This window comes from Pseudorasbora parva, chromosome 4 (genome assembly GCF_024679245.1).
Source record: "Pseudorasbora parva isolate DD20220531a chromosome 4, ASM2467924v1, whole genome shotgun sequence".
Classification (NCBI taxonomy): Eukaryota; Metazoa; Chordata; class Actinopteri; order Cypriniformes; family Gobionidae; genus Pseudorasbora; species Pseudorasbora parva.
In genome coordinates, this window is record NC_090175.1 from 26512118 (window position 1) to 26537344 (window position 25227).

General features: G+C 38.1%; 1 protein-coding gene across 1 annotated transcript in view; it reads right to left on the reverse strand.

Annotated features, from left to right (window-relative positions):
• prkx (protein kinase X-linked) overlaps nt 1-23908 on the reverse strand; it is a 58098-nt gene extending 34190 nt beyond the window's left edge. The window contains exons 1-2 of the mRNA XM_067441414.1: nt 23220-23908; nt 40-208 (exon numbers count right to left, since the gene is read on the reverse strand). Of these exons, the coding sequence (XP_067297515.1) occupies nt 40-208; nt 23220-23382 (332 nt within the window). The 5' untranslated portion in view covers nt 23383-23908. The remainder of the gene's footprint in view (nt 1-39; nt 209-23219) is intronic.
• Nucleotides 23909-25227: the final 1319 nt, after the last annotated feature.

Consider the following 25227-nt stretch of genomic DNA (forward strand, 5'->3'; position numbering starts at 1 on the left):
TGTTAGCCTACATGCTAATGTTGTGCAGTGTTCACTCACAGTCTGACAAGGAAAGGATGGTTCACCTCCGTCAAAACCTCTTTCTCATTATGTACGTGTTGCTCCTGCTTTAGGCGAATAACATCTGGGATCTTCATCGCCTTCAGAGCAAAGAAACCTCTTGTCTTTTTATCCTTCACCAGAAAAACCCTTCCGAATGTTCCTGTACCTAAAACAATGTGGAGAACTGACATAGTGAGAATGGCTATAATGCACACATCATTATAGCATCACAAAATTTAATAAAAAGAGAAACTTAATTTTATTTACAGTGGACCGGAAATGTAGGGACACTTAAGCTACTTACGACCATTCTATTCCACTTTTTAAATACTGAGAGACTACAGAAGCGTGTTTTTGTTTGTTCTTCACAGAGCTCTGTTCTCCACAGATGAATGGGACTCAGAGCAGGGAGCGTAAAACTCTCAAAGACGACCAATCTCAAAGAAGTCTTTGATTCCTACTGTATGGGGACACGGGTTTCAGTGGGTAAAAGATCTTACGCTACACACATATGATCAATGGCAACAGAGAGAGCTCTCAAGCTGAGAGAGCAGGGCACCTTGAACCTCCCACCAAATTACAGGCTACTCAGTCTCACTGGAGCGCTGTTACAAACTTGACAGGTCAATACCAATAGAAGACAACTCTATTTGACAGGCTATTTGGACTAATACATCCTATTTTATGTTCTTAGACCCAAGCCTCACACTAAATGCTTAACTAATCCTTGATGATAAAACCAAACATATTCTTAAAGCACGGTGAGAGAAAAAAAAGCACTGTTGTGTGTACGTGAGGAGTTGGCATTCTCTGAGAGTACTTTTAGCAATCGGGTAAAGAGGCGGAAAACCACAGTCATGGAGTGACAGTAGTTTGGGTTTAAGGGGCATGAGGTGGATCAAGGAGACGTGAGATACCACAGAGAGGCTTGGGTATTATTTGTTTAACCAAGCTCCGGCTTGAGAAAGACTTCTTAAGTAGAATGCCTATACACCTGGGACAGATCAAACATCCCTGAGATTTTGAGCGATATCTTACTATATATATGCATCCTGGCCAAATTTGCCCATTGGCCGCTGCCCATCATGGCCTTCTAATCACTCCTCTCCTAATTGGCTTAATCACTCATTCTCCTCTCCACCAATCAGCTGGTGTGTTGTGGGCGTTTTGGCGCAATATGGCTGCCGTCACATCATCCAGGTTGATGCTGCACATTGGTGGTGGTTGAGGAAAATTATTAATTGAATTGTTAATTACTATTATTAATATAATATAATATATATATATATATATATATATATATATATATATATATATATATATATATATATATATATATATATACAAACATGTATACATACATTATGTGTGTGTGTGTGTGTGTGTGTGTGTGTGTGTGTGTGTGTGTGTGTGTGTGTGTGTGTGTGTGTGTGTGGCCTAGTAATCCCTACGTTATGGGGACAAAAATGGCAATATCCGAAAGCCTTGTCCTTGTGGGGACATTTTTAGGTCCCCATGAGGAAAACGTCTTATAAATCACACAGAAGGAGTTTTTTTGAGAAAGTAAAAATGCAGAATGTTTCCTGTGATGGGTAGGTTTAGGGGCAGGGGCAGTGTAAGGGGATAGAATGTGCAGTTTGTACAGTATGAAATCCATTACGCCTATGGAAAGTCCCCATAAAACATGGAAACCCGACATGTGCGTGTGTGTGTGTGAGTGTATGTGTGTGTGTGTGTGTGTGTGTGTGTGTGTGTGTATGGCTTTTTAATTGAACCTACTATTCAAATGGTTAGGCAAAACATTTTTTAACAATTACATTTACAATGTTACAAAGATTTCTACTTCAAATAAGTGGTGTTCTCTTGAAATTTCTATTCATCATAATATAAATAAATAAAGCTCAAGTTTTAACACTGATGATGATAATACGTTTTTTTTTTTTAACCACAAAATCAGTATATTAGAATAATTTCTGAAGGATCATGTCATGTGACACTGACTTTACAACAGGCATTACTCCTGTGTTCAGTCAGTTTAAAATAATATTGTTTAAGTTTAAATGGCTTATAGTCAAGCTAATTTCAACAAAACAATACTGTGTAAGATCTTTCAGTTTGATATTTCACATTTTCACAAATTTCTAAAACATTTATTGATACGACATTTCTGAAAACTGTTTCATAAATCTGTTGCCTAGTAATATTAAAAGAATAACAACACAGTACTGTGACTCATGACTTCTTCCATGTACACTACAGTAACAATGAATGTGCAAATGTCAAAAGAAAGTTATATTTTAAAATAGAATAAGAAGCAACATGTTTTATGTTATACTGAGCACAGACCTAAGCCATGCTCTAAGTATTCATAACGGTTAGTTTCAGGCGACCTACATTTCCTTGTTTATCGTGTGATGAGCTACGAGCTACAACACAGACATGGAATGTTGGCATTTAACACGTTTACCTCACACAGAAATCTTTGTTCAGAGAACACTTTGTCGACATGGTTACACAAGCATGGAAGAAAACAAATGCCTTAGCTTTCAGTGGGGAGGAGACGGGATTGGTAACATGTGAAGTAAGGCACTTGTGATGATGATACATTAGATCATGTTTCCTGTTTCCTGCCAGTTACAGGACAATCTTATTCAGAGCTACATATTCAAAACTACAAATACGTTGGTTTTATATCATTCTGATATTGTGAAGTGAATTCACTATAGAATACAGCATGTCACTTTTACATGCACCCAAAAACCAGATTATGGCTCATTTGGACTGAAAAGCTTTCATGTAAAAATTACAATTTATTCCATTGAGCTTGTTACATTTTAATCAGATTGACAGAGGTGGGACCTGAAATAATATGAAAAATATAGAAAAAAAGGACTATATTCTCAATCTGACTCAAAAATACCATGAGCAAATGCGCAGTGCTGTTATAAATATGCTATAAATACATACGTTTTATTTCTTACAAACGTGCACATGTTCACTTACATCTTGTGAATTGGTATTTGTTAAAAAGCTCTTCTGACATTTGTCAGCCTTCCTTTTAGATAAGTCATTAAGGTAAAAACGATACTCAGACCAGATAATGAGGCCAGATAGTGAGTAACTGACATTTGTGCTATGTTCCTGGTGCAGACTGGACTGGAGGGAGGGATTCTGGGAAATGTAGTCTTTAGGCGTTTCTCAATGTCAAGGAAGGATCCTCGGAAGCCAGAATTCTAAGGATGCCACGTCATCGACATCCGACGAAGGACTGTTCCAATGTCGAGGATCCTCGGAATTCAACCAAGGACTGAGTCCTTCGTTCGAAAAATATGTCATATACAGGAAAGGATGCATATGAGTAGCCTTCGCGCATTTCGCGTTCTCAAATCACCCACAATCCTATGCGCGCAGCTTTGCTATCAGACGTTCCCGGAGACGGACTCAGAGCGTGAACGGGGCAAATATGCTTGTATCGGGGTTTGTAGATGGGAAGGAAGGAGGCGGGAACCGGCAAACGTTCAACAACTTTATAATAGCCCCCTCACGGGCGACTGCCAGCACACACATAATAAAACATAAACAAACCAAAACATAAAGTCCAGGCCTAGTCCTCTCTCGTCTTCCATGCTCCTCCAATTATACTCCCGTCACTGCCGCGAGCCGAGACCGGTGTGGCGGCGATCAGCTGCCGCTCATTATCACTCCACGGACCCTCACCTCGCTGCTTGCCACAATGCTTTTATTTACGTTACCAAACATTTGTTATAACCATAGTAAATATAAGTAAAGTTTAACGTTTAAATACCGGTACAAATTACTACTGTATTGATATTAAAAAAATAAAAATAACGTTACACATAACGTTATTGATGGCCAACGGACCTTTTCACTGACGTAATGACGTGCACTTGCTAGCCTGTTCCATTTACGTGTTCTCCGAATGCTTAAGAGGAGCCTCGCCTAGTCTCTGAAGGAAGTGACTTTGAAGGATCCGTCCTTCCAAGGAAGCATCCTTGACATTGAGAAACACCTACTGACTAGATGACTCGACTGTAGAAGATGGGCAGATGAAGAGTATACGTGACAAAATGCACAAGTAATGTCAATGTGATTGCAAAGTTTGGGGTTCATAAAAACGTTCAGAATCTGAAATCATATTGTATTATTTAAAGGGATAGTTCAACCAAAAATGTAGAAGAAAGAAACTCTGAAACAACTTGAGGGTGAGTACATGTTGACAGAATTTAAATTTTTGGGTGACTGAAGACTGATGAAAATGAGTAAACTAGAGCTGCATGATTCTGGATAAATTGAGAACCACATTTTTTTTGGTTTCAAATAGAGATTGTGATAATTCTCCCACAATTTTGAACAGGCAAATAATGCATTGCATCATGGCTCACACAGCTCGACTATACGGGGTAGCATTACAGCTGCTGTGTGCAGGTTGCACGATGGATCGGCAGTGGTTGCACACTGCATTACTTTACAATACTATATGAAGATACAAAAGAAAAAAGATAAGATTTTGGAGTAGGAAAATGTCTGGGAGAACTGCATTGGGTGTTCTGCCAAGACAGTTGGGGGTGCTGCTGTTGCGGCTGGTCAAGCAGATGTTTTCTTTCTGTTTTATATAATTGTAAATACATCTATTAAAATACTGATATTCTGGTCTATAACTCCTCCCCGAACTTCCTGCTGCTCTGTATCTTGCTCTCATTGGCTGAAGGTCATCCCGATGTAATTTTCAGTCAGAACTCATCTCACACAGCAGGATTTTTAATTACCGACAAGTCCAGATATTTAGAATACCAAACCAAATATCTAACAGGCGTCTGCAACTTATCTGTGATTCTCTCAGATCGCGTCTTTGATAATCCACACAGCGTGATTGGCACTCTCGTGAACGAGCACCGATTTGTTGTCCTGTCAAAAGATTCATCGTGGGTTAATTGAATCCAAAATAAATGTGTGTTTACATAATATATCTGTGTACTGTGTATGATTATTATGTATATATGAATTTACATACACACATTCATGTATACATTATATTAAAAACAAAAACAAATGTATATATAAAATTTATATTACACTTTTTTTTATATTTATATACCGTTTTGCCTATGATTTCAGGCATTCATCTGCGATTTCGCGAAACCTGGCGGCGAGTAAAAATCGGGGCTAAAATTGTGAGCCGTAAACTCGGCATAAACAAATCGATTTGAATACATGATTCAGTGACTCACTCATAAATACTTTACTATACTTTAGGTGTGAGCTTCAAGACGTGAACTTCATGATGTCTTTTGTTTGTACGTCTGCCTTGTAATGCAAAATCAGGTTCTACAAAATGTTGTTATGGATGTACTCAGAAATATACTTGTGTCATGATCAAATAACTTGAGACTGTGAGTGAGTCACAGTTTACGTAAACCAACAGCAACCATGCGTGTGTCAACCAAGGGAAAAATGTGAAATATGAATCATGTTTTAAGAAACAAAGTAATTATATTTCAACAGCTCAGATATCAGAATGTGTCAGGACACAGTTAAAAGATGATTCATTGTTTAAGTTTCTTTGTGTTTTTTTACAGCCTCAACTCTGTTTCTTTGAAGGATTGATACATTGACAATGAAGCACTGAAACAATAATAAAGCAAGAAATTTGATATTTGAAATATGAAATATGAGCTCTACTCCCATTCTTTTAAAATAAACCACACATGGCTTTTGAGGACTTTGTGGAAGTATTTATCAGATTATACTTTGTATAAGTGCTCCAGGAATGAGGCAAACCCCTTTTGTAGGCAAACCCAAAGATAGCATCACCCTAGTCTTGCGTAACCAGACCTTCAGACTGAACACTTTCTGGACACTACAGCTTTCAATGGCTAAGGACTTCCCAGAGACCATCTAACTGACATGAAAAGCAACCAATCACAGTTTGTTTTGTTCCGTGTCGTTTATGGCTGTGAAAATGTATCATTGCTGTCCCTAAAAAAACAGACTGGGGTGCAAAACTCTTGGACCTATTTTTAAAAAGTCTATGCCGTGAACATATTTCACATATTTTTTTTAAATCCAGTGTTTAGCTAATCCTGACAGGCACTCATTTTCAGTTTTCTTCTTTGCCATCACAGCATTCTTTGTTTCCAAGCAGAGCATTAAAGAACATGATGCACACATCTCCATCCTGTATAGAATTCAAACCAAACAGATGACGACATCGGAAACCCTAAAGTTTTCCAGTTAAGTGTGCCATACGCATCGGACGTTTATCCAGCGGCCCGTGGGTGTCATGTCTGATGCTAAGACTAGCATCAACCTGGTTCCCTTGACAAAAGCTAAGAATACTTACATTTTAAAAAAATGCCTGCATGTAATTATGTCTGTAATTAATTTCTGTAGTTACATTTATAATTACACAGTTGGCACTTCCCTTAAACCTAACCCTGCCCTTAAAGGGTTAGTTCACCCAAAAATGAAAATTATTTCATTAATTACTCACCCATGTCATTGGACACACGTAACACCTTTGTTCATCTTCGGAACACAAATGAAGATATTTTTTAAATGAAGAGAAAGGCTTCAAAAAGGCCTCCATTAGCATTCAGTACATTCCCACTGACCCACTCACAAGACCCATAAAAGGCACTAAAGACAACGTTACAAAGTCAGTTTTGTTACAAAATGCAAAAAAAAAAGTTAGCTTCATATTATTATTATTCATAGGAATGGCTTTCCTTCTCTAATGATGTCATTTTGATGGCATTGGATTGAATTGTCAGTCACAGCTTTGACAATGAGCTAATGGAACGCACATGTTTCTAGATCTAATCAATTCCCATTTTGTTCATCATTTTGTTTTGTTCATCAAGATAATCTTCACAAATTAACATAACCTTTATGAATTTTGAAGACTAAATACATTCGCCAAAAGCAAAAAGCTAAACACTATGAACTACACTATGGTTGCTAAAACATCACCACCACTAAGCTTTCGATGACTCTTTCACAAGTTGTAAAGTTTGAGTTAAATTAGTTTAAGAGTGCAAAATATAAATACAACAATGCTGTAAAAGACTAGTAAGTATATGTTTCCTTGTTCAGCATGATTTCGGAGTGGCTAGCAATAGCAAGCTAGCTTTGAAAGCATGAGATCCAAACAAGACACAAGACACACCTTTAAAACGCATGAACACACACAGCAGAGTTTGCAAAGTGTCATGAGACGAGGCACAACCTTAAATTGCCCTAAAAATGTCTCAAAACGTATTAAATAATAATGAACGAAAACAACTTTTACTTCTACCACCGGACTGCTGCAGATTCATTTCAGCATTGACAGTGTTGACATGTCTGAAGATGTGAACAGCTCTGTGTAGAACATCACAGGTTGCCATCTCGTAATAACGATTACACCATGGCATGAACACAGTATAAGCTATTTTTTCTCTTTGTTTATTTAGTCTGTTACCACTAAAAATGACAGACAATGAATAAAGCTTCGAAAAGGTTCTGAATCAATAAATATACATTTCAAATGTTTTTATTTGTGACGAATATTAAACTAGAGGCTAAAGTTGTGACCAAACTATCATGTTGGTTCGATAGCCTGAACCTTGAGCCAGGACTTGAACTTGGATCGTTTGAAGCATAGCGGCGGCACATCTCATAGCACTGCCTTCAAAGCTATGGTCTCATCTTATCTCTTTTAACACTCCCATGCAAAGCCTTATTCATGTAGCCTATTGGACAGTTACACTAGCACTCTTAACTTCCATGTCAATGTTTAACATATAATTCATATTTCTATTAGGGTTGGGCAATGTCTATCAAATTGGCATCAGATGATGTCTACAGTGAAAGATCGTGATGGACGGAAGAGAGAACGCGCACTAAGCTGAAAGGGCTTGAATGAAGAGCGTTTGGCTGAACTGTTTTGAATGTAATTTGTATTGTGATTGGGAACAACATACTCGTTTCGGGGAAATCACAATAAGGCCTCAACATCGTGATTCCGATCGCGATGGACAATGGCATCGTCTATCGCCCCAACCCTAATTTCTATAGTTTTTTTTATTTATTTAATTACAAGTAGAAAATAACATAATACACAATTTCATTTTTAAATATGGGGTATTAGTACTGCATTATAAAGCACATGAAAAAGTAAACAACTTTTATTGTTCTGTTTAAATTCATTCTAAACAGCAAATGCGTACATTGTCTTTTCATTACTACATTTGGTTATGTGAATGTGATTTTTAAAAATCATATTTGTAGTATTTATTAGTATTAGTATTTTGTAATCTCCACATAGCATGGTTGAAAGTTTCTCGTGAATACGAGCTGTGATATGTCTACTCAATAACATTATAAAAATCTATGGTTGTAGCGCAACTTAGCAGTCAAGAGCAGAAATGCATTTCCCGCCACAACCACGGCAGTACCTGTGGTGGCAAAAAATGCATTCTGGTTGATCACCATCTGTATGCCTGAGACAAACAATAAATAGACAGAGACAATTTCACACAGAGCACTTTCTGAAGGCACAGAGGCTAACATTAGCTTTGATTACATGGGCCCTAATAATCTGACTGTAATTGGACTAGTAGCACAATCGCAATTTAAAAAAAAGTCACATGTAACCACATCAATCAGAATGATCATCGTATCAAATGAATGGTAATGGCGTATGCCGCTTGGAATGAGCTGTTCTTCCTGTTGAAGTATCATAAATAAGAGTCCCGTCATCCTGAAATTCTCTTTCCACTCATTATCTGTGAAGTGGAGCAGCACAACGTCCCACCAATCCTTGCACAAATGACTGGTTTTGGGCACGGGAAGGAGCGTTTTTACTGCTTGATAAATTATAATAAATAAATAAATGCTTCATGTGCTGGTTGTCCCCTAATTAGTAACCGAAATGGATAAATATTAAGGGCCCTATTTTAACGATCTGAAACGCAAGTGTCAAAGCACGAAGCGCAAGTAACTTTGTGGGCGGGTCTCGGCACTGTTGCTGTTTTCCCGGCGGGATAAATGGCTCTTGCGCCCAGCGCAAATCTAGAATGGGTTGGTCTGAAGTAGCTTCATTATTCATAGGTGTGGTTTGGGCGTAACGTGAATAAACCAATCAGAGCGTCATCCAACATTCCCTTTAAAAGCAGGTGCGCAAGTTCCATTATGGATTGCTATTATGGCGTATTTACCAGGCGCACGCCAGGAGCGGCTCACAGCCGAGGAGACTGATGTTCTTGTAAGAGCAGTGAAAGACAGAGAAGTTGTGTTGCATGGGGATGGGAGAAACCCACCCAAAATAGCATCGGTTGAACATTTTTTTCAGTTTTTCAGTCGATTTTTTTTCCTTGACGGACAAACCAATTTGTCAGATGTCCTTATATACATATGTCTTGCCACTATTGGGCAAACAGGTCTGATCCTTAATTACTACAATTAGCCTGAATAATTTTTAAACTAGATTTATGCCTATTTTTTCACATCTTCGTGGCACACCACAATGATTTCCGTCATCTCATGTGTTAAATTTTTTTTATTGTAACAATTTATGATGTGCAAAAATAACTGTTGCATCTGTGTAGATTACATGAGCAAAGTGTATGCGCGTTGTGCACGCTATACATTATGGTCAAGCATGCACCCTTAAAATAGCATAATGAACAACGCGCAACGCGCCACTGACTTTAGACTAGGTTTTTTCTGGTCAGTGGCGCAATTGTTTAATGGAACAGCAAAATAGCACCAGGGATTGTTTGCGCCAGAACAAGCCTCCTTTTTTGTGCTGAACCGCTCCGTGCTTCTGTGGAGGGAAAAGCGCGCTTTGCACGGGTGCAAAATAGGAATGACACAAGTCACAAGATGTACAAAGTCAATTGTGCTGGGTGCAAGATAGGGCCCTAAGTCTACTTTTAAAAAAAAAGAAAAGGATGATGGTTATGCCATGTTCCAGACAACCCACCGTTTTTCCAACCTTCCACCTGTGAAAGTGCACTGGAACGGCAGTCAGACCTGTGACTTCCCCCTCGTGAACTCATACTAGATCGAACTAGATACCAGTTACGTGCTCTGATGTCACATAGCCCGCGAAACAACAATGGCAGCCCTACAGATGCGGTGTTTATGAAAGTCGTACATTAAAAAAACAAATAGTTTATTATTAAAATAAGGTATTGCTCTACCGTTTTTTATCCACAAATGTTAAGCATTATGAGCAGCTTTTCTAGTGTTAGCTAGTTTTCAGTCCATTGAGTGCAAGAATAAATGAATACCAAATACATTTCCAAATATACAAATAATGTAAAATAAAAGATATAAAAGCTTCTCTTGCCTTATGCTCCATTTTTTCTCCTCCGTTTCCCTCAAATAAGCAAGGAGTAAGCACCTTTGGTTATAGAAATGATTGTAAATGAGCATAAGCTCCATATGGTCCCCCATGCTTTATTTACATCTAGCTACCGCAATTCCAGCGCTCAGGCAGTTTGGCATGACTTTGCCTGGAATGCTGCAAAGTCGCGAGTCGTGGTTTGAAGTTGTAACTTACAGGTTCAAAAACTTCCTGGAACGCACAATTAGTATTCAACAACAGCAGGTAACTTGTATATTCATGCTGTGTGCATATGTCAAAAGAATAAATCCAATCAGAAACTTACATGTGACATAAAGACGCACATGAACACAGTCACTTTATGTAGTGCTCATGTAAACGCTAGGGGTGTCCCCGACTAAGGATTTACTATTCGAATCAGAATTGTCTAATCTTTCTATGGTCGACTGATAGTGGAATTATCTATGTGTGTGTGAATGGGTTGGGAGGGGCACGACACGAGTCAGCAGGAGGGTAAAGCTGTTTTCCTTTTATTGCCACTGCACACAAAAACAAGTTTTAATAAAGTGATCAAAACTGCCTGCCAACTGACAGACGAACAGATAATGGCTTTTTTATTTAGTTTTAAATAAAATGTAATGTGGTGGATAAACATTCGTAAAACGTTTTCTTATAACATTTTAAAGCCGAGACGAAATACAGAACATCACACAAATATATCAAAGAACATTTTGATAAATATAGCTAAAAAAAATATACCTGCCTAGAGGAAAAGAACACTTTGAGTGCGCTTACATGCACGTTCTTAAGCCGATTGTGCCTAAAGGCGCCTGCACACCGGACGCGAAGCTCAGCGTCTTAGGTATCTCACACTAGACACTCACATGATATACATGAGCTCAATTGTGAATCGACTTCTGACAGAACAGCTGCACGATGACAATTTGAGAGAAATATAATATACATTTTATATAAAATCTTGAAATGGTGCTCTGTGGCGCAGCAGGATTTTAAACAACTTCCTGAGTCGCCGCGGACAGGCGCTGAATGCCACCGCCGGTGTGTGCACATTCATTAAATGTGTTCGAATTTTAAAGGCGCAAAAAAGGGGTCGCACACCTGACGCGAAGCTCAGCGGTGTGTTGCATCTTATAAATAAGGAGCACCGCCATATTGCCAAAATGTTATGATCCTCGTTTTTTATAACACCGGCGAAGATTCGACCGTGAGATCGGTGGTCAAATCCGGCTCCGCAAATCGATGTTTTGAATCTTCGACTATTCAGGATTAACCCTAGTAAACGCTAAACAATTATTACAAATTCATCAATCGGAATTAATTAATTAATTAAGTGTCCATGGAGCTATTGTTTTGCTTCCTGGTCATGACATCCCCTGCTGACGGTCCATAACGCCATTGGACATATTTTGCATGATGTGATTTAAGACAAAGACATTTCCACAGTGTCAATTCACGATGCCGTGCGAGTTCTCTTAAAAGGAAAAGACTATTTCAGCTTCCATTTCATGCTGACAGTTTTTTTTTTTTAATAATAATACATCACAAGTGGGGTGTTACTGATTTATGTAATTAAAAGTGAAAACATGTCCTGCTTGTGTTAACCACCAACCTTAATTAAGGCATTTAACCAAAAAACTATTCAAAACACAAATTAAGAGGGAACTGCAAGTGCAAAAATGCTAACATTTTTTAATTTGCAGCATTTTATTGTAGGCTGATTTTGGTTCCTAATTATTATTATTAAAAAAACAGGTTCAAACCACCAGTTTAAAATAAATTTGTAAATATATTTGCAGTTTTCTAAATGGGTAGATCACTCTTGTTCTGGGTGGCGAATGCCCCTTTATTTGGATTTGGGAACATATATTAATTTTCCATTACCAACCTTAATAATTATCTGGCTATTACCATGATTATGAGACACAGACCTTCTCATTAAATGACCCAAATCTAATTAAAGGGGTTATTAATGGATTAGTTGGTATTAGATCTTCTCGATAAACCATTTTCTTCTTTGGGGTTTACACAATGAAACTGGTCTTTGTAAAGGTTATTTTTAAAATTAAAAAGTAAGACTCAGTAAAACACAACTCGTGTTTTAGTAGTCCAGCATCACATCTGACTTTATACTGGTGGGCAGAGATACCCTTCACTGAGCTGCATTTAGCCTGTGATATCAAATGCCTTAAAATCACTAGAAAATGTTCCAAGCTGTATTATCCAGATTCAGTCTCTTTTCTGCCATGTCTCAAATCAGACGAAAAAACGAGGTCTAACGGAGATTTCCCCATTATTTTAATGACAACTTAACAACAAGAACATTCAGATAGGAGCTTAAACCATTCTTCACAGGCTGTAAATCTCCACCATCCTGCAAAAAGCTCTGCAAATTGGATTATTTATGCTGGGCCTAATGCTACAGAATACACTTTGGATCCCTGCTAGCCATTTTTATACAGGAGATCGCTTCTCAAAATTCCATGAGGAAAATATTCCCCTAAACCACAAAGCAATTTCCTTGTACAGTAAATAACTGATATGACTGTTTCTTGGAAATAGCATGTATGTATCCTCTCTAATAAAATCAGTGAGGCTGATTTGATCATTATATGCAAATTAAGGACTTTTATTCTGTGTTAGGACTGAGCAATATGGACAAATAATCAGGCTATATTTTAGGTTTTTTTTTTTTTGCCGAACGGCTTTTCTTTTTGTTTTGTTTTCTGTATTTATTTTGGGGGGGAAATTCCACACCATGCCCAATGTTGTCCTGCAATGTTCATATTGAAGGTTATGAAAACAAATATAGTGAACGCAAACATATCGGCTATGCTATTTATTAAGTGCAAAATCACAAGGACCTCGTTTGTCCGCTCTACCTCCTGGCCATGGTTGGATTGATCAGCGTTTGAATGTTTTCTTTATTTTTCAATGCATAATGTTTTCCTCTAGAACAGGGATCCTCAGACTCGGTCCTGGAGGGTCACTGTCCCGCAGAGTTGAGCTTTAACCCTGATCAAACAACTTCCTGTGATTTTCTAGTGATCCTGAATACCTTGATTAGCTTGCTCAGGGGTGTTTGATTAGGGTTAGAGCTAAACTCTTCAGGAACAGTGGCCCTCCAGGACCTAATTTGAGGAACCCTTCTCTAGAACCTAAATACGTGTTTTGCAACTGCATCTATTTTGTGATCACCCTTTTTTGTTGCAGTTACACTAAAAAAATTGTGGTGGTTTTTGTTGGTTTAACTTAAAAAAGTAAGTAACCTGGTTGCCTTAAAATTTTGAGTTTATTGAAATTAAAAAATTGAGTTGATACAAGTTGAAGGAAATTAGTTTAATAAATAGAAACTCAAAATATTTTTGTATCTGAACCACATAAAAAATTTGATAAATCATGAAAATAGCACAATTTGGCATGTTTCACTGCGTCATCAGAAATAACACACACATAATTACCCAAAATGCTTAAAAAATATTTTAATAATATTTTAATAAAGGTTGTCTAATCTCAAAAAAATGTTCATTGTATTTACTCAAAATTTTAATTTCAATGAACTCAAAATTTTAAGGCAACCAGGTAACTTTTTTTCTAAATAATTTTTTACAGTGTACAAGCCGAACTGTAACAACAGGTTCCGGTTGAAATAAAATGCTGCGTGAGCAATCAGCATGTTCAGCGTCCCAGTCACACCCAACTAAAAAGTACTCGCGAGCAGGGCCGTTTGGAGGGGGACATATTCACCTGAAACTTCATTTAGACCCTAGTCCCGAGTACCTACCCAAAGTTCCTAGTTCCTGGGAAAAGTTCCTGCGGTGGAAACGCGGCTTCCTGCAGCGACAACACCTGTCATCTCTAATGCAGCTCATCCTGGCCTCACCGCCTTTTGTGTGTATTCCGTGAGCAGGGATTATTTAAATGAGAAACATTATGACTTCACAAAGCCAGGAAAAAAGTTGTTGTCCAAACGAGTCATTCATTTTAGTTCTTGGAAAGTGATTTCTGTTAAATAAATTCCAAATACCCACACTAAGAGTCTTGGCCACCTGAGAGCTTGTGTACACGGCAGGAAGTAAGTGTGCAAGACTGTCCCATTTCTTTAAAATGCCAAAGTGCAGTGCCCTTAATGCACACTAAACCCATATTATCTGCATATAATGAATGATGTGATAGGCTTAGCCTCGCATAACGCTCCAAAGCAGCTAAGCGTATCCCATCATGCATTAATGTCCTGGAACTCAAATGCCCCGAAATCATGAGATGTCGAGGAAAATGTTCCACTGTAAGTTACCGTAATTCCTCAAATAAAGATCGGGGCCTTTATTTACCTGAACTGCCGATGGGAACCGGCTTTTATTTGAAGCAGGCTTTTATTAGGGGCAGGCCTGCATTTCTAATTCCATCTGTTTGAAATATAATTGCTTTATGTAAACCGTTTTCAATTTAAAGTGATCGTTCCAGTGGACAAATATCATAGATTTTTTTAAAGAAACATTTGCAAAAATATCACCATACAACAATAATACGCATTTTTTGTAATTCCGCGCACAGCTCCGCATCCGAAGATGAACAAGTTCTCGGCGAATCTAGCCGAGCATGACGTCTCATCACACCAAGCCCCCAGTTTGCGCATACAAATTAGGTGCTTCTATTTACTGAAGTTTTACAAGATATTTTGTAGTCAGAATATGCTAAATGGAAATACTTGCGGTACATTCAAACATTTACAAGCATTTAACCATAAAGTGTTAATTATATGCTGAGGAAAACTAATTCAAAAATGTCACTTTAGAACTAATGAAGGAACATTGAGTCACTTAATTTAGGCTTACTGTATTATGTTGAGTTGAGTATTATGAGAAAGAGAACAACTCTTTCGAGTGGATTACCTGCATCTGAATTTACACTGTTCGGTTAATAAGACCAAAGATTGCCCCTTTGATACACCCCAAATTAATTATATCTGTTTAACCATTATCTACAGAGTCGGCGGCAAATTCCTGAACGACTGGGCAAGATGAAGCTGTTCTCTGTCGAAACAACCGCTAATGTCCATGAGCTGGCATCTACAAAAGCGTCTAAACAAATTTGAGGTCCAAATAACTTTGCCTAAAAAAACTGTTAAAACTACATTTAGTGACACAACAACAGTAGTATTTTTAAAGCTTATGGTGGACTGTCGAACGCCATGACAGTCGCCGAAGTGGAGCGATACAAACGGTAAAACGGTTTGAGTATACTGGGTGAATATTGCATGCACGGCAGGAAAAGGGTCCCAGTCAATCAGATTCGAGAACTAGAAAGAACTGTTGTTTAAAACCAATATGTTTCACTTTTTTTTTCTGGGAAAAGAAAGCATCACTATAACAGAGTGGATAGCAGTGTTTTAGCACTACATTAAATGTAATGTCACAGATCTGACAGTCATTTTAACATCAAACAAAAAAACTCTTGGCAAGTTATTTTTTGACCCGCATTCATGCACATTTGTGATTAACTAAGATGATCGGACCGCAGCAAACATCCTGTGTAAAAATGAAAAACTAAACTAACAACAGTTACTGAAAAACTAACTGAAATAAAATAATAAGCAAAAATAAATAATTGCTTTCATCCTGTGGCTGAAAATCTGACCTGTGGCTGTTTAGGGAAATACCTATAGATGGCGCTTCATGCACGTGAGGTTAACTGAGGCGGTGGGCTGGGCATTTGATAGCGCTTCAGCATGGCTCCGTTTCTTCAGTTGAGATGCTTTGCTTACTATGATACGGAATATCCGTGGAAGCATTTCACAGATTGTTCGTTTCTGTATTGTTTTTTATATAAAAATGTTTATACAATATTTTGCTCTGGTTCTTGCTTTAAATGATTTTGTTCTGTTATCATGCTTGTTGTTGTCATCGTTGCACAAGCAGAATATGGCGGTGTTGTATTTGTCCCTCCCCTTCTTTACTGTGATTGGACAGCTGGATAAAAAGTGACTGGTGAGTGATTTGTTTTACCCAAAGTTAAACATTATTCAACTCTCGGCAACTGGTTAAGAATTGTGAGTGCTTAGCACCTTAACTGTCATGCTGCTGCTGTTTATACATATGCAGTGCTGCTCATATTGAAAACTATTGGATATGATAGCCTTGGGACAAAAAACTTAACATACAGATACACGGTCTAACAGCAGGAAAGGCTTCAATGCTGCTAGACATATAGCCTCGCTAACCCTCACTGTTGCTAGCCTGCATTCTCTTGATATAGGCTTCTAACAGGAATCCAGCACGACAAGCTTATTCCTGTGAAACTGAAACCTCTCAACCTCTCTTGCACCAACTACATGCCTTAGAGGCATTTTGCCAGAGCACATTCAGTTGCATGGTGATTCCACCAAAATTTGAGACTTTTTTCAACAAAAAGATATATTATATTATATTATATTATATTATATTATATTATATTATATTATATTATAGCTGCACGATTAATCAAACCGCAATCGCGATTTGGTTTGTGTGATTATGAAAGTGCAAAGGCTGTGATTTTATTTAGATAAATATGCCAAGCATGTTAGAGAAGAGCGGTTCTGTGATCAGTAGTAACCACTGCTCTGTCTGAAAGCACTGCGAGTTTGAGTTGCTTATAACATGCATTTTAAAAAGCATCATGTCAAACATCTTCACAAACCAGTAATGCGAAGCATTCATAAACCTGTTGTTAAACCATAAAACAAAAGATAACGTTTTACTTCAACTCACTTCATATCGTCAGTCAATGGTTTAAAATGTCCTTTTTGTGAGTTGAAATGGCTTCTTATCACAGAATGAGGCAGAAAATGTATTATTTTATTGTATTCTATTCAATGTTAAAGGCCCACTGAAATCCAAATTGAAGTTTTTTAGCATTTAGTATGAATAAGTTAACTTTAAAGTTATGAATAAGTTGGTGTGTTCTAGCCTGGCTCTGCCCTCCGACGTAATTCCGCTCAATTTTCATTTTCCTTCAGTACTACGTCTGGGACTGTGGTGTATTCTTAGGTTTTCTCTGAACAAATTTTTACCGGTCCAATCAGCGAACAGAGGGAGTGGCTGAGAACGATGACGTTGATGTTGTGCGCTAGTTTGAGTTGTAGTTCAGTAATGGCGGCTGAGAAAGATGCGAACGAAACCATTCAGTCCATTGTGGCACTGCAAGAACAATCTTTGCAGGGGGTTTGTTGGTTGCCATGATGTTGTGGCCCTCCTCCCCAACAGGGTGAATTCAGGAAAAGTTTGATATTCCAGCTCGCTCCGTTAGTAGTGAGTTGGCTGAAGCCCTTGTTCGGACAGTAATTGTTTCTAGTGGGGATGGAAGGTATTGGCATGATTTACAGGGGCTAGTCAGTGATTTTATTGCCTGTTTTTTTTTTTATCTGTTTCTCACCACTCGCGTAAAAATCCCCAGCCAAGTTACCTACTGCTTTTGACAAACACCAAGGTTGTGTGATGATGTAATAGCTGTCTGAATCCACATCTCTAAGTTTTCAAGAATATATCACTTCAAAATTCACTCTTTATATTCTTTTTGACCACTGCAGAGCACAGTACGTTGTATTTCTAGACTTGTATTTCTTTAAAATGCTGGCAAATATTTACAAGAGCAATAGATTTCATCACCGTTTAAACAAATTAAAATAAAAGTACGTAACCATTTGAATTGAGCCGTTATTTACAGCAGAATTTATTCTCATCATACTAAGCATATGCTATTTTATTTACAGCATACAATCATGTTACGGACCACGTGAGCAGTAGCCTGACAAGCCAGACCCACATCAAGATGTTTGGTCTGGAAACTCACCATAGACAGGGCTCAATCCGAGGGGCGGGATAAACGGTTGTCTTTCAAACTCCCTCTGCACGCGATAGGATAGAGCTACAACCAACCAGAGCAACGAAGGTGAAACAGAGCTTGTTGATAGATTAAACATTCGCCGTATCCGGTCAGCAAAACTCAGAACACATCTTCCCTTTTTAAGAATGACTTCAGTTCTGTTCTTTGTTCTTTTCTCAGAGAAAAGCTTAACTCCAAGTCTTCCAGAGTCGCGGTCAAAGCTGATTCGAAAGACCGCCGTTCGCCATTTTCTGTGTTTACTACAAGTACGCAAACGCAACTCTCATTATAAACGTCATTATGGCCCCGCCCACCGACTCTATACACGATGTGATTGGCCTGTCCAGAGTTAGGGGAATACAGCTCAGAAGGGTATTGAGTGTTGCTAGACGACACTCACGGGCAGATTAAATTTGCTGCCGCTAGGGTGCGTCTAGATTTCTAGGCTACGTGAGCAGCGCATTCCCGAACAGAAAACTCTCCCGTCCACCATGAATAACACAATCAAAATCAGAATGCACAAGTTTTAGGTTTTATCCTATGGTTTTATCATTGAGGTGGCCTGCACATTTATTTAGACGGATTTGTGAGAAACAAGCAAAGGGCACATGATGACATACATCACGACCGAACATTAGCGATTGGTTATGGCAGATCCAATAGTTTTAAACTTCAACCTGCCTTTGTGGAAGTAAACACTTGTCAACGGAGAGTAGCCAGACTCTCTGTACAAATGAAATGTACGAGAGTCTGGTAAGACCAGGCCAGGTTTGTTCCAAATCATTGACAACATTTGCATTTAGGAGATATAAGCATTCAAAACTTACAGTCTCTCACTTCCATTAAAACAAATTACAGATTTTGATGACATCATCGCAGACTTCACCTTCTCATCAAATCTTCTGTCCAATCAAAATGCTCTCTAGAATCTAAAGCCCGCCCCCTACACTACTGAAGCTGCGGCTGAAATCGGTCAGTCAGTTGTTCACACATCATTTCTACATGGTGAAAGGCACATAGGGCACCATGCGATAGGAAACGATTAGAGTAAATTATGCTTTCAGTTGAGGCGAATGAAGTCTGGTTTCACGTTAGTTTCAAGCACTGCAGCAGCACGCACACACCAACAACTCTGGTCTAAATTTAAGCCCCGTTCACACCCCCAGCGACACGCAGCGACAAAGCGACATCATTTCAATGGAGCGCTGGCGACTTACGGCAACAGTGATTATTGGCGACAGAATGTGGGCGTGTCGAGCGATGCGAGACGCGACAAAAGTTCAAATGAGAAGCAATTTTCGTGACAACCAATAGGAGTAAAGTCAGTGGAGTGCACGTGATCCATCTGCTGTACTGCTACTGCGGTGTCGTGTCATGGAGGAGAAGTTGATTTTAGCTGTTAGCAATTCCCCTGTTCTTTACGATATGTCTCTGTGTGCATACAGAGACACATTTAAAAATATGCATGGAAAAACCAGTCTGGGATTGTGGGGATATAAAGTAAGTTTTGACCAAACTGCATGCAATATGGTATACCTATAGTCTACCTATTACAGTACAGTGTGTCTATGTATTCTAATAACTTGCTGTGTTCTGCAAAACACTAGTAATAAAAGCGGTACTATTTAATGACGTTTATATGCAACCCGTAGTGGGACGTCCACTAGCGACATGAACCTCGCAGACAAAATTGCTGGCGGTGTGAACGGGGCTTTAGACTACAGACACAAGAGTGCAGCATGGATCATATACGCGAGCCGGCCCAAACAACAAAAAATATCAGACCCATTTTAATTCTGCACAGAATGCTGCATTTCAAAGCGATGGAAGGAGATTATAATAATAAACAGTTAGAGGAAACTGGCTTTACCAAACAGAAAGGCTCCAGTCAAACTGTATATTAATGAAATGCTATTGGCTGTTTCAAAAAAGGGGAGGAGCTGCTAACAGCTGGAGCCGTTTCAGGGGAAATCACATCAACACATTGAATAATGTGGTGTGTTCAAAAGCACTTCAGTGGGCCTTTAAGGTTTATGTTAATTAGCACTGCATTATAATTAGGAATAGTATGTTTTAGCTAATATATTTTAGAGTACAGTATGTTTTAGGAATGTAGTCAGATCTATCTAGCTATCTAAAGGTTGAGGGACTGAAATGGAGTTTCGATGTACGTTTAGGCCTTCAGTCTATGAAGATTTTTTTTTTTTTTTTTTATTGAATCATTTTAAATAACAAATTGGCATTAACATTATTCAATGATAGACATTAACAATACAACCAAGCAGCATATTGCAAACAAGATAATAATAACAACAACAGAAAAGATAAAATATAATAAAATAATAATAAAAAATAAATAAATAAATAAAACCTAGCAAACACAAAATGAAATTTATATTTCATTTTTATTTATATTTTATTGATGTTTGATACATTTAAGAAGCTTGTTTTCTTTAAGCTGGTCAAATTAAAGATTCAATTCTTTGACAAAACTCTGAACATGAGGATGCAGTGCATCTTCAATGCATCGTGATATCGAATTGAACCGACTCGATGACATGATAATCATAATCGAACCAAACTGTGAGACCAGTGAAGGTTCATACCCTTAGTGGACAGATGATCACCAGTAACACATTCATCCACATCACCAAAGAGCGCTTGGGTTGAATTTGTTTGCTGTATTGTCGAATTCTAATTCCTAAATGGAGAACTTGTTCATATATGCATTCACCTTTACTATTTCTCTCAAAAAAGATGATCTTGTTGGTAAGTACTCCTTGTATCCTTAAATTATTCTTACAACACCGGCAAAGATCGCTTACACACATCTTCTCCTTCTACTTCTTCTAGTGTGCGTGCAGTTGAGTTCTGTTGAAAACTATGCATTGTGGTCACCGTACGTCACTTACTCCGTTGCTCTGATTGGTTGTAGGTCTATCCAATTGAGTGCAGAGACATTTTCTATCCTGGTTCGGTTGAAACATGCCCCATAATCACAGCCCAATGGAGCAGTATCAGACTCATATTCTGAATAGAATTTGAGTATGATGACGTCAGGCTAGCCAACAGTTTAAAAATGCACAACTAATCAATGAATAAATATCAGTGACCGGTACATCTCAACCAAAAAATATTTTCAGTGCATCATTAGTGGAAAAAAAAATGAGGACGTTCCACAAACTATACTCTAGTCTTTAATCTACAATATAATATTTAATAATTTATCAAAATGTATGTATGACATTAGCCAACACCAGAAAAACAAAACAAGCTGACACATGTCCAAAAAACTTGTGTACGCATTTTGACCTGACCTGGATATTTTCTTAATATGAACAGTTCTCCTCCTCACCCTGAGGCCCTTAAACAATGAGTTGCCCTTTCAGTTTCATATAGTCCAACTAAAAGAGGTATGGCATGACCGCAACTACTAATAACTAAAAGATGAGACCTTAGAAAAGATGGCAGATCACCATGATTCGATAATGAATTAATTCTTATTCAATTACGTATTCAAGCACTGTTGCTCTCACCTATGGCTAAACATTACTGGTGGAGTCAGACTAGACTGATGTGGGTTGTTCTCTTATTATGTTTGTTCTGTGGCTTGAGTAATAATCCTGTCAGTTTCTGCCTGAAATCACATGGTGCTAATGAGAACGAGGAAGTACACGGTGCTCGGAAAGGAGGTAGCATGTTCTTGCCATGCATTTCAATATAAATAGAGGGGCTTGTTTAGAAACATTCTATTAACAGACACAAATTGGTCACATGAGATTTACTCCTTGTCAGACAGGCCTTGTTCCCCTCGTGTGCACAGCACGTACTTAAATTACTTTTCACTGCCAAATGTGGGAGTAGAAGAGAAGGTGTGTAATGAAACTAATTAAAATGTGTTAGAGGTGTGAGTAAACTAAGATAGTGAGGTCTTCAGGGGCAAAAAGAAGAGGAAGAACAGGAAAATACGGTATTGAGTAGGCCTATTCTTATTGGGTTAAGTTTTAAAAGTAAGAAAAGCACTACTATATATAAACTTCAAATTATTAGTAGTAAATTACAAACCAATTTGATAATTAGCATTGCACCAATGTAAGTGAAATTCCGCAGACTGGTCCACAAAGGCAGTCTAAAAGAACATTTTGCAGAGGATTTTGGCTATTCAGTGGGTGGAATTTCAGCTTGTGTCATGCAATAATTGTATAACCCAGACATTTGTAACAACCCCCTATCATGAATCATAGTCAATACTATGAAATGAATACTATCAAACAAGGCTATGAGATAGACATTCAAAGCATTTGTACATTCAAAGCGTTTGTACTGTTGTGCAACTGGGTGTTGAGCTTTCAGCTGACGCAACTTTTTCCCCAAAAACTTCCTGGTGTTGTTAATATGTGAAAAAAAAACTATATATGATCCACCCTTGAGAAAGATCAGTGGAGCGCTGCACTCCTGATAAATTGCATAGTTTTACTTTTGCAGTTTTTTCACCCTCATAATGTTTATCTTTACTTCCGGGATTTCCCACTTGAGCCACACTTTCAAAATGTCAGTTAAAACCAGCCAAATGTTAGTTTTAGAGAATGGCCTCAATTAAATATAAAATTAGCTTAAACATCTACTGATAACCAACTGCAAAATATCAAAAGTATATAAAACTAGGTCTTGCTAGAAAGGATGCAGGTGCCCATTACTGCAGTCATTCCCAAGGGAATTCCCAGGGTAACTTAATATGATGCTATAAAGCTCTGGCTTGTCTCTTTGTATAGTTAGTTGGTCTAAATGGTAATCTTGGGATCAAAAACTAAACCTTTAAATGCCTTACAAAGAATTATTTTGGTGGGACAAACACGAGTGCACACATTCTACAGAATATAACAACATTTTGGGAAGAAACAACGTTGACTAAAAACTGTTTTGTGATCCAGAAGGACCAACTTACCAACAGTGGCAATGGTGTCCAGGTCATCTAGTGTGTAGGTCCTGTTGGTGGTCAGGGATGCGGCCCCTGCGGGTATCGTGGGACTGCCTGCGTCTGTCCTGCCACTATCCCGACCAGAACTGCTTTCATTATTTATTCCAGCTTTGCCTTTAGTTGATGCCATCTTCTTCCGTATGATTTTCTAACTATAGCCACATTAATGGCCACTTCTAGATATCAAGTCTAGAATTTCCGCTTTTGGAAAACGCGCTATCGATAACATACACATTGATCTGTTTTGGTCAAGTTAACATATCCTTTGTTCGCACAAACCGGACTGTGACCCTCTTCTTTCCATCCTTGTCAACCGGAAATTTATCAAAACAATGAAGACCACCAAGTCATTAAGATATTAAGCGATTCATGTCAATGGGACTGCCATTTATTTTCTACTTTATTACGGACGTCCCCTGTGCGACTACTGCATGTTAACAAAGACAGGAGTGGACAGGATTCAAACTTCAAATCTTACGAATCCAGGAGGATATCCAGTCGAAAATGTTGAGGAGCAAGTATACGGTATAAACGTTGGTTGATGGTCCCCTAATGTATATTGCCACATATCACAGACATTTAAATTATTTACTTCCCCCTTCCGTACCCATCAAGAAATCGGAACCCATTTCCCCTTCAAAACATCGCACAGCGGCAAGGAAGCAGAGAAAAGCTTGAAAACTGACAGGCAGCAGCGGTGACCAATCATATGCAGCGCGTTTTCAGCAATGTCCAATCGAACGTAAGAAAAGGCGGAGCACTATGTGACTGACAGCTTGAGTGCACGTATTTTCCCTGTGGTTCGTAGCACATGTAGACACAACCTAGACATCACCACGCCTTGGGTACTGGATGCTATTTGGGGTGGGGGAAATCACCTTTTAGATAACATATTTGCTAGGCTATTTATACATTTAATTTTGATATAACTTTTTTATGCACCATTTCATCAAAATAAATTGTATGTGTTCTATATAGCACAGCCATCATCTAAGTGGACTATGTTTATAAACATAATAAAAACATAATACTGAACAAAATTATACTGACAGTGATAGATAAGAGAGCTGAGCTGACATAGGTTGTTTGTAAAGCAATAATGGCGAATTCATAAATTATTAAAAGCTACTTGCAATAACCTTAGAGTGTAGGCTACATAGCCGTCCACTGTAGCCTATGGCTCATATCTATCTATCTATCTATCTATCTATCTATCTATCTATCTATCTATCTATCTATCTATCTATCTATCTATCTATCTATCTATCTATCTATCTATCTATCTATCTATCTATCTATCTATCTATCTATCTATCTATCTATCTATAATTTACTGTATTCTACAAACACAATACAATAATGTTTTTTTGTTTTGTTTTGGGTTTTTTTTTTTTTTTGGGGGGGGGGGGGGGTTGCTTTTTTTTGTCAGTTTAAATTGTTCACATTGTTCAAAACAGTTTCTTCTTTGCTCTTCAGTGATGAAATCCAAAAAATGTAGGACCTGGAGGAATTTCCTCAAAACATAGGGACTCATGAACATTTCACAAAAAACAGACACTTGATTGAGTTATATTGTTAAAGCTCTAGTCCGTAGTTTTTTCTCTTTGTCGCCATCTCTGTTTGAATCTTTGAAATGCCCGGTGCCTTGCTCAAAACACACAACTTTGTTAATAAACATAATTAATTTCGATGATAAAATTTTCTTAAAATTGTGCACTGGTTGGGAGTTATGGAGCAGCATCTTTCAGCTCCTATAGTGAAATGCAGGACAGTGTTCTGAAGTTCCCGCAGTCCATCAGGTTAAAGATACCACGCTGATACGGTCGAAAGGGATAAGGAAATGGATAACAGACTGGTTGATTACACTTGAACTACTTTTAAATGTTTAATTTTTACTTTAATTTTTTGTTACATGTGTTTAAATGTTGGCAGTATTGTATGTCTCAAACAGTAATATATGCTGTATTGCTGTAAT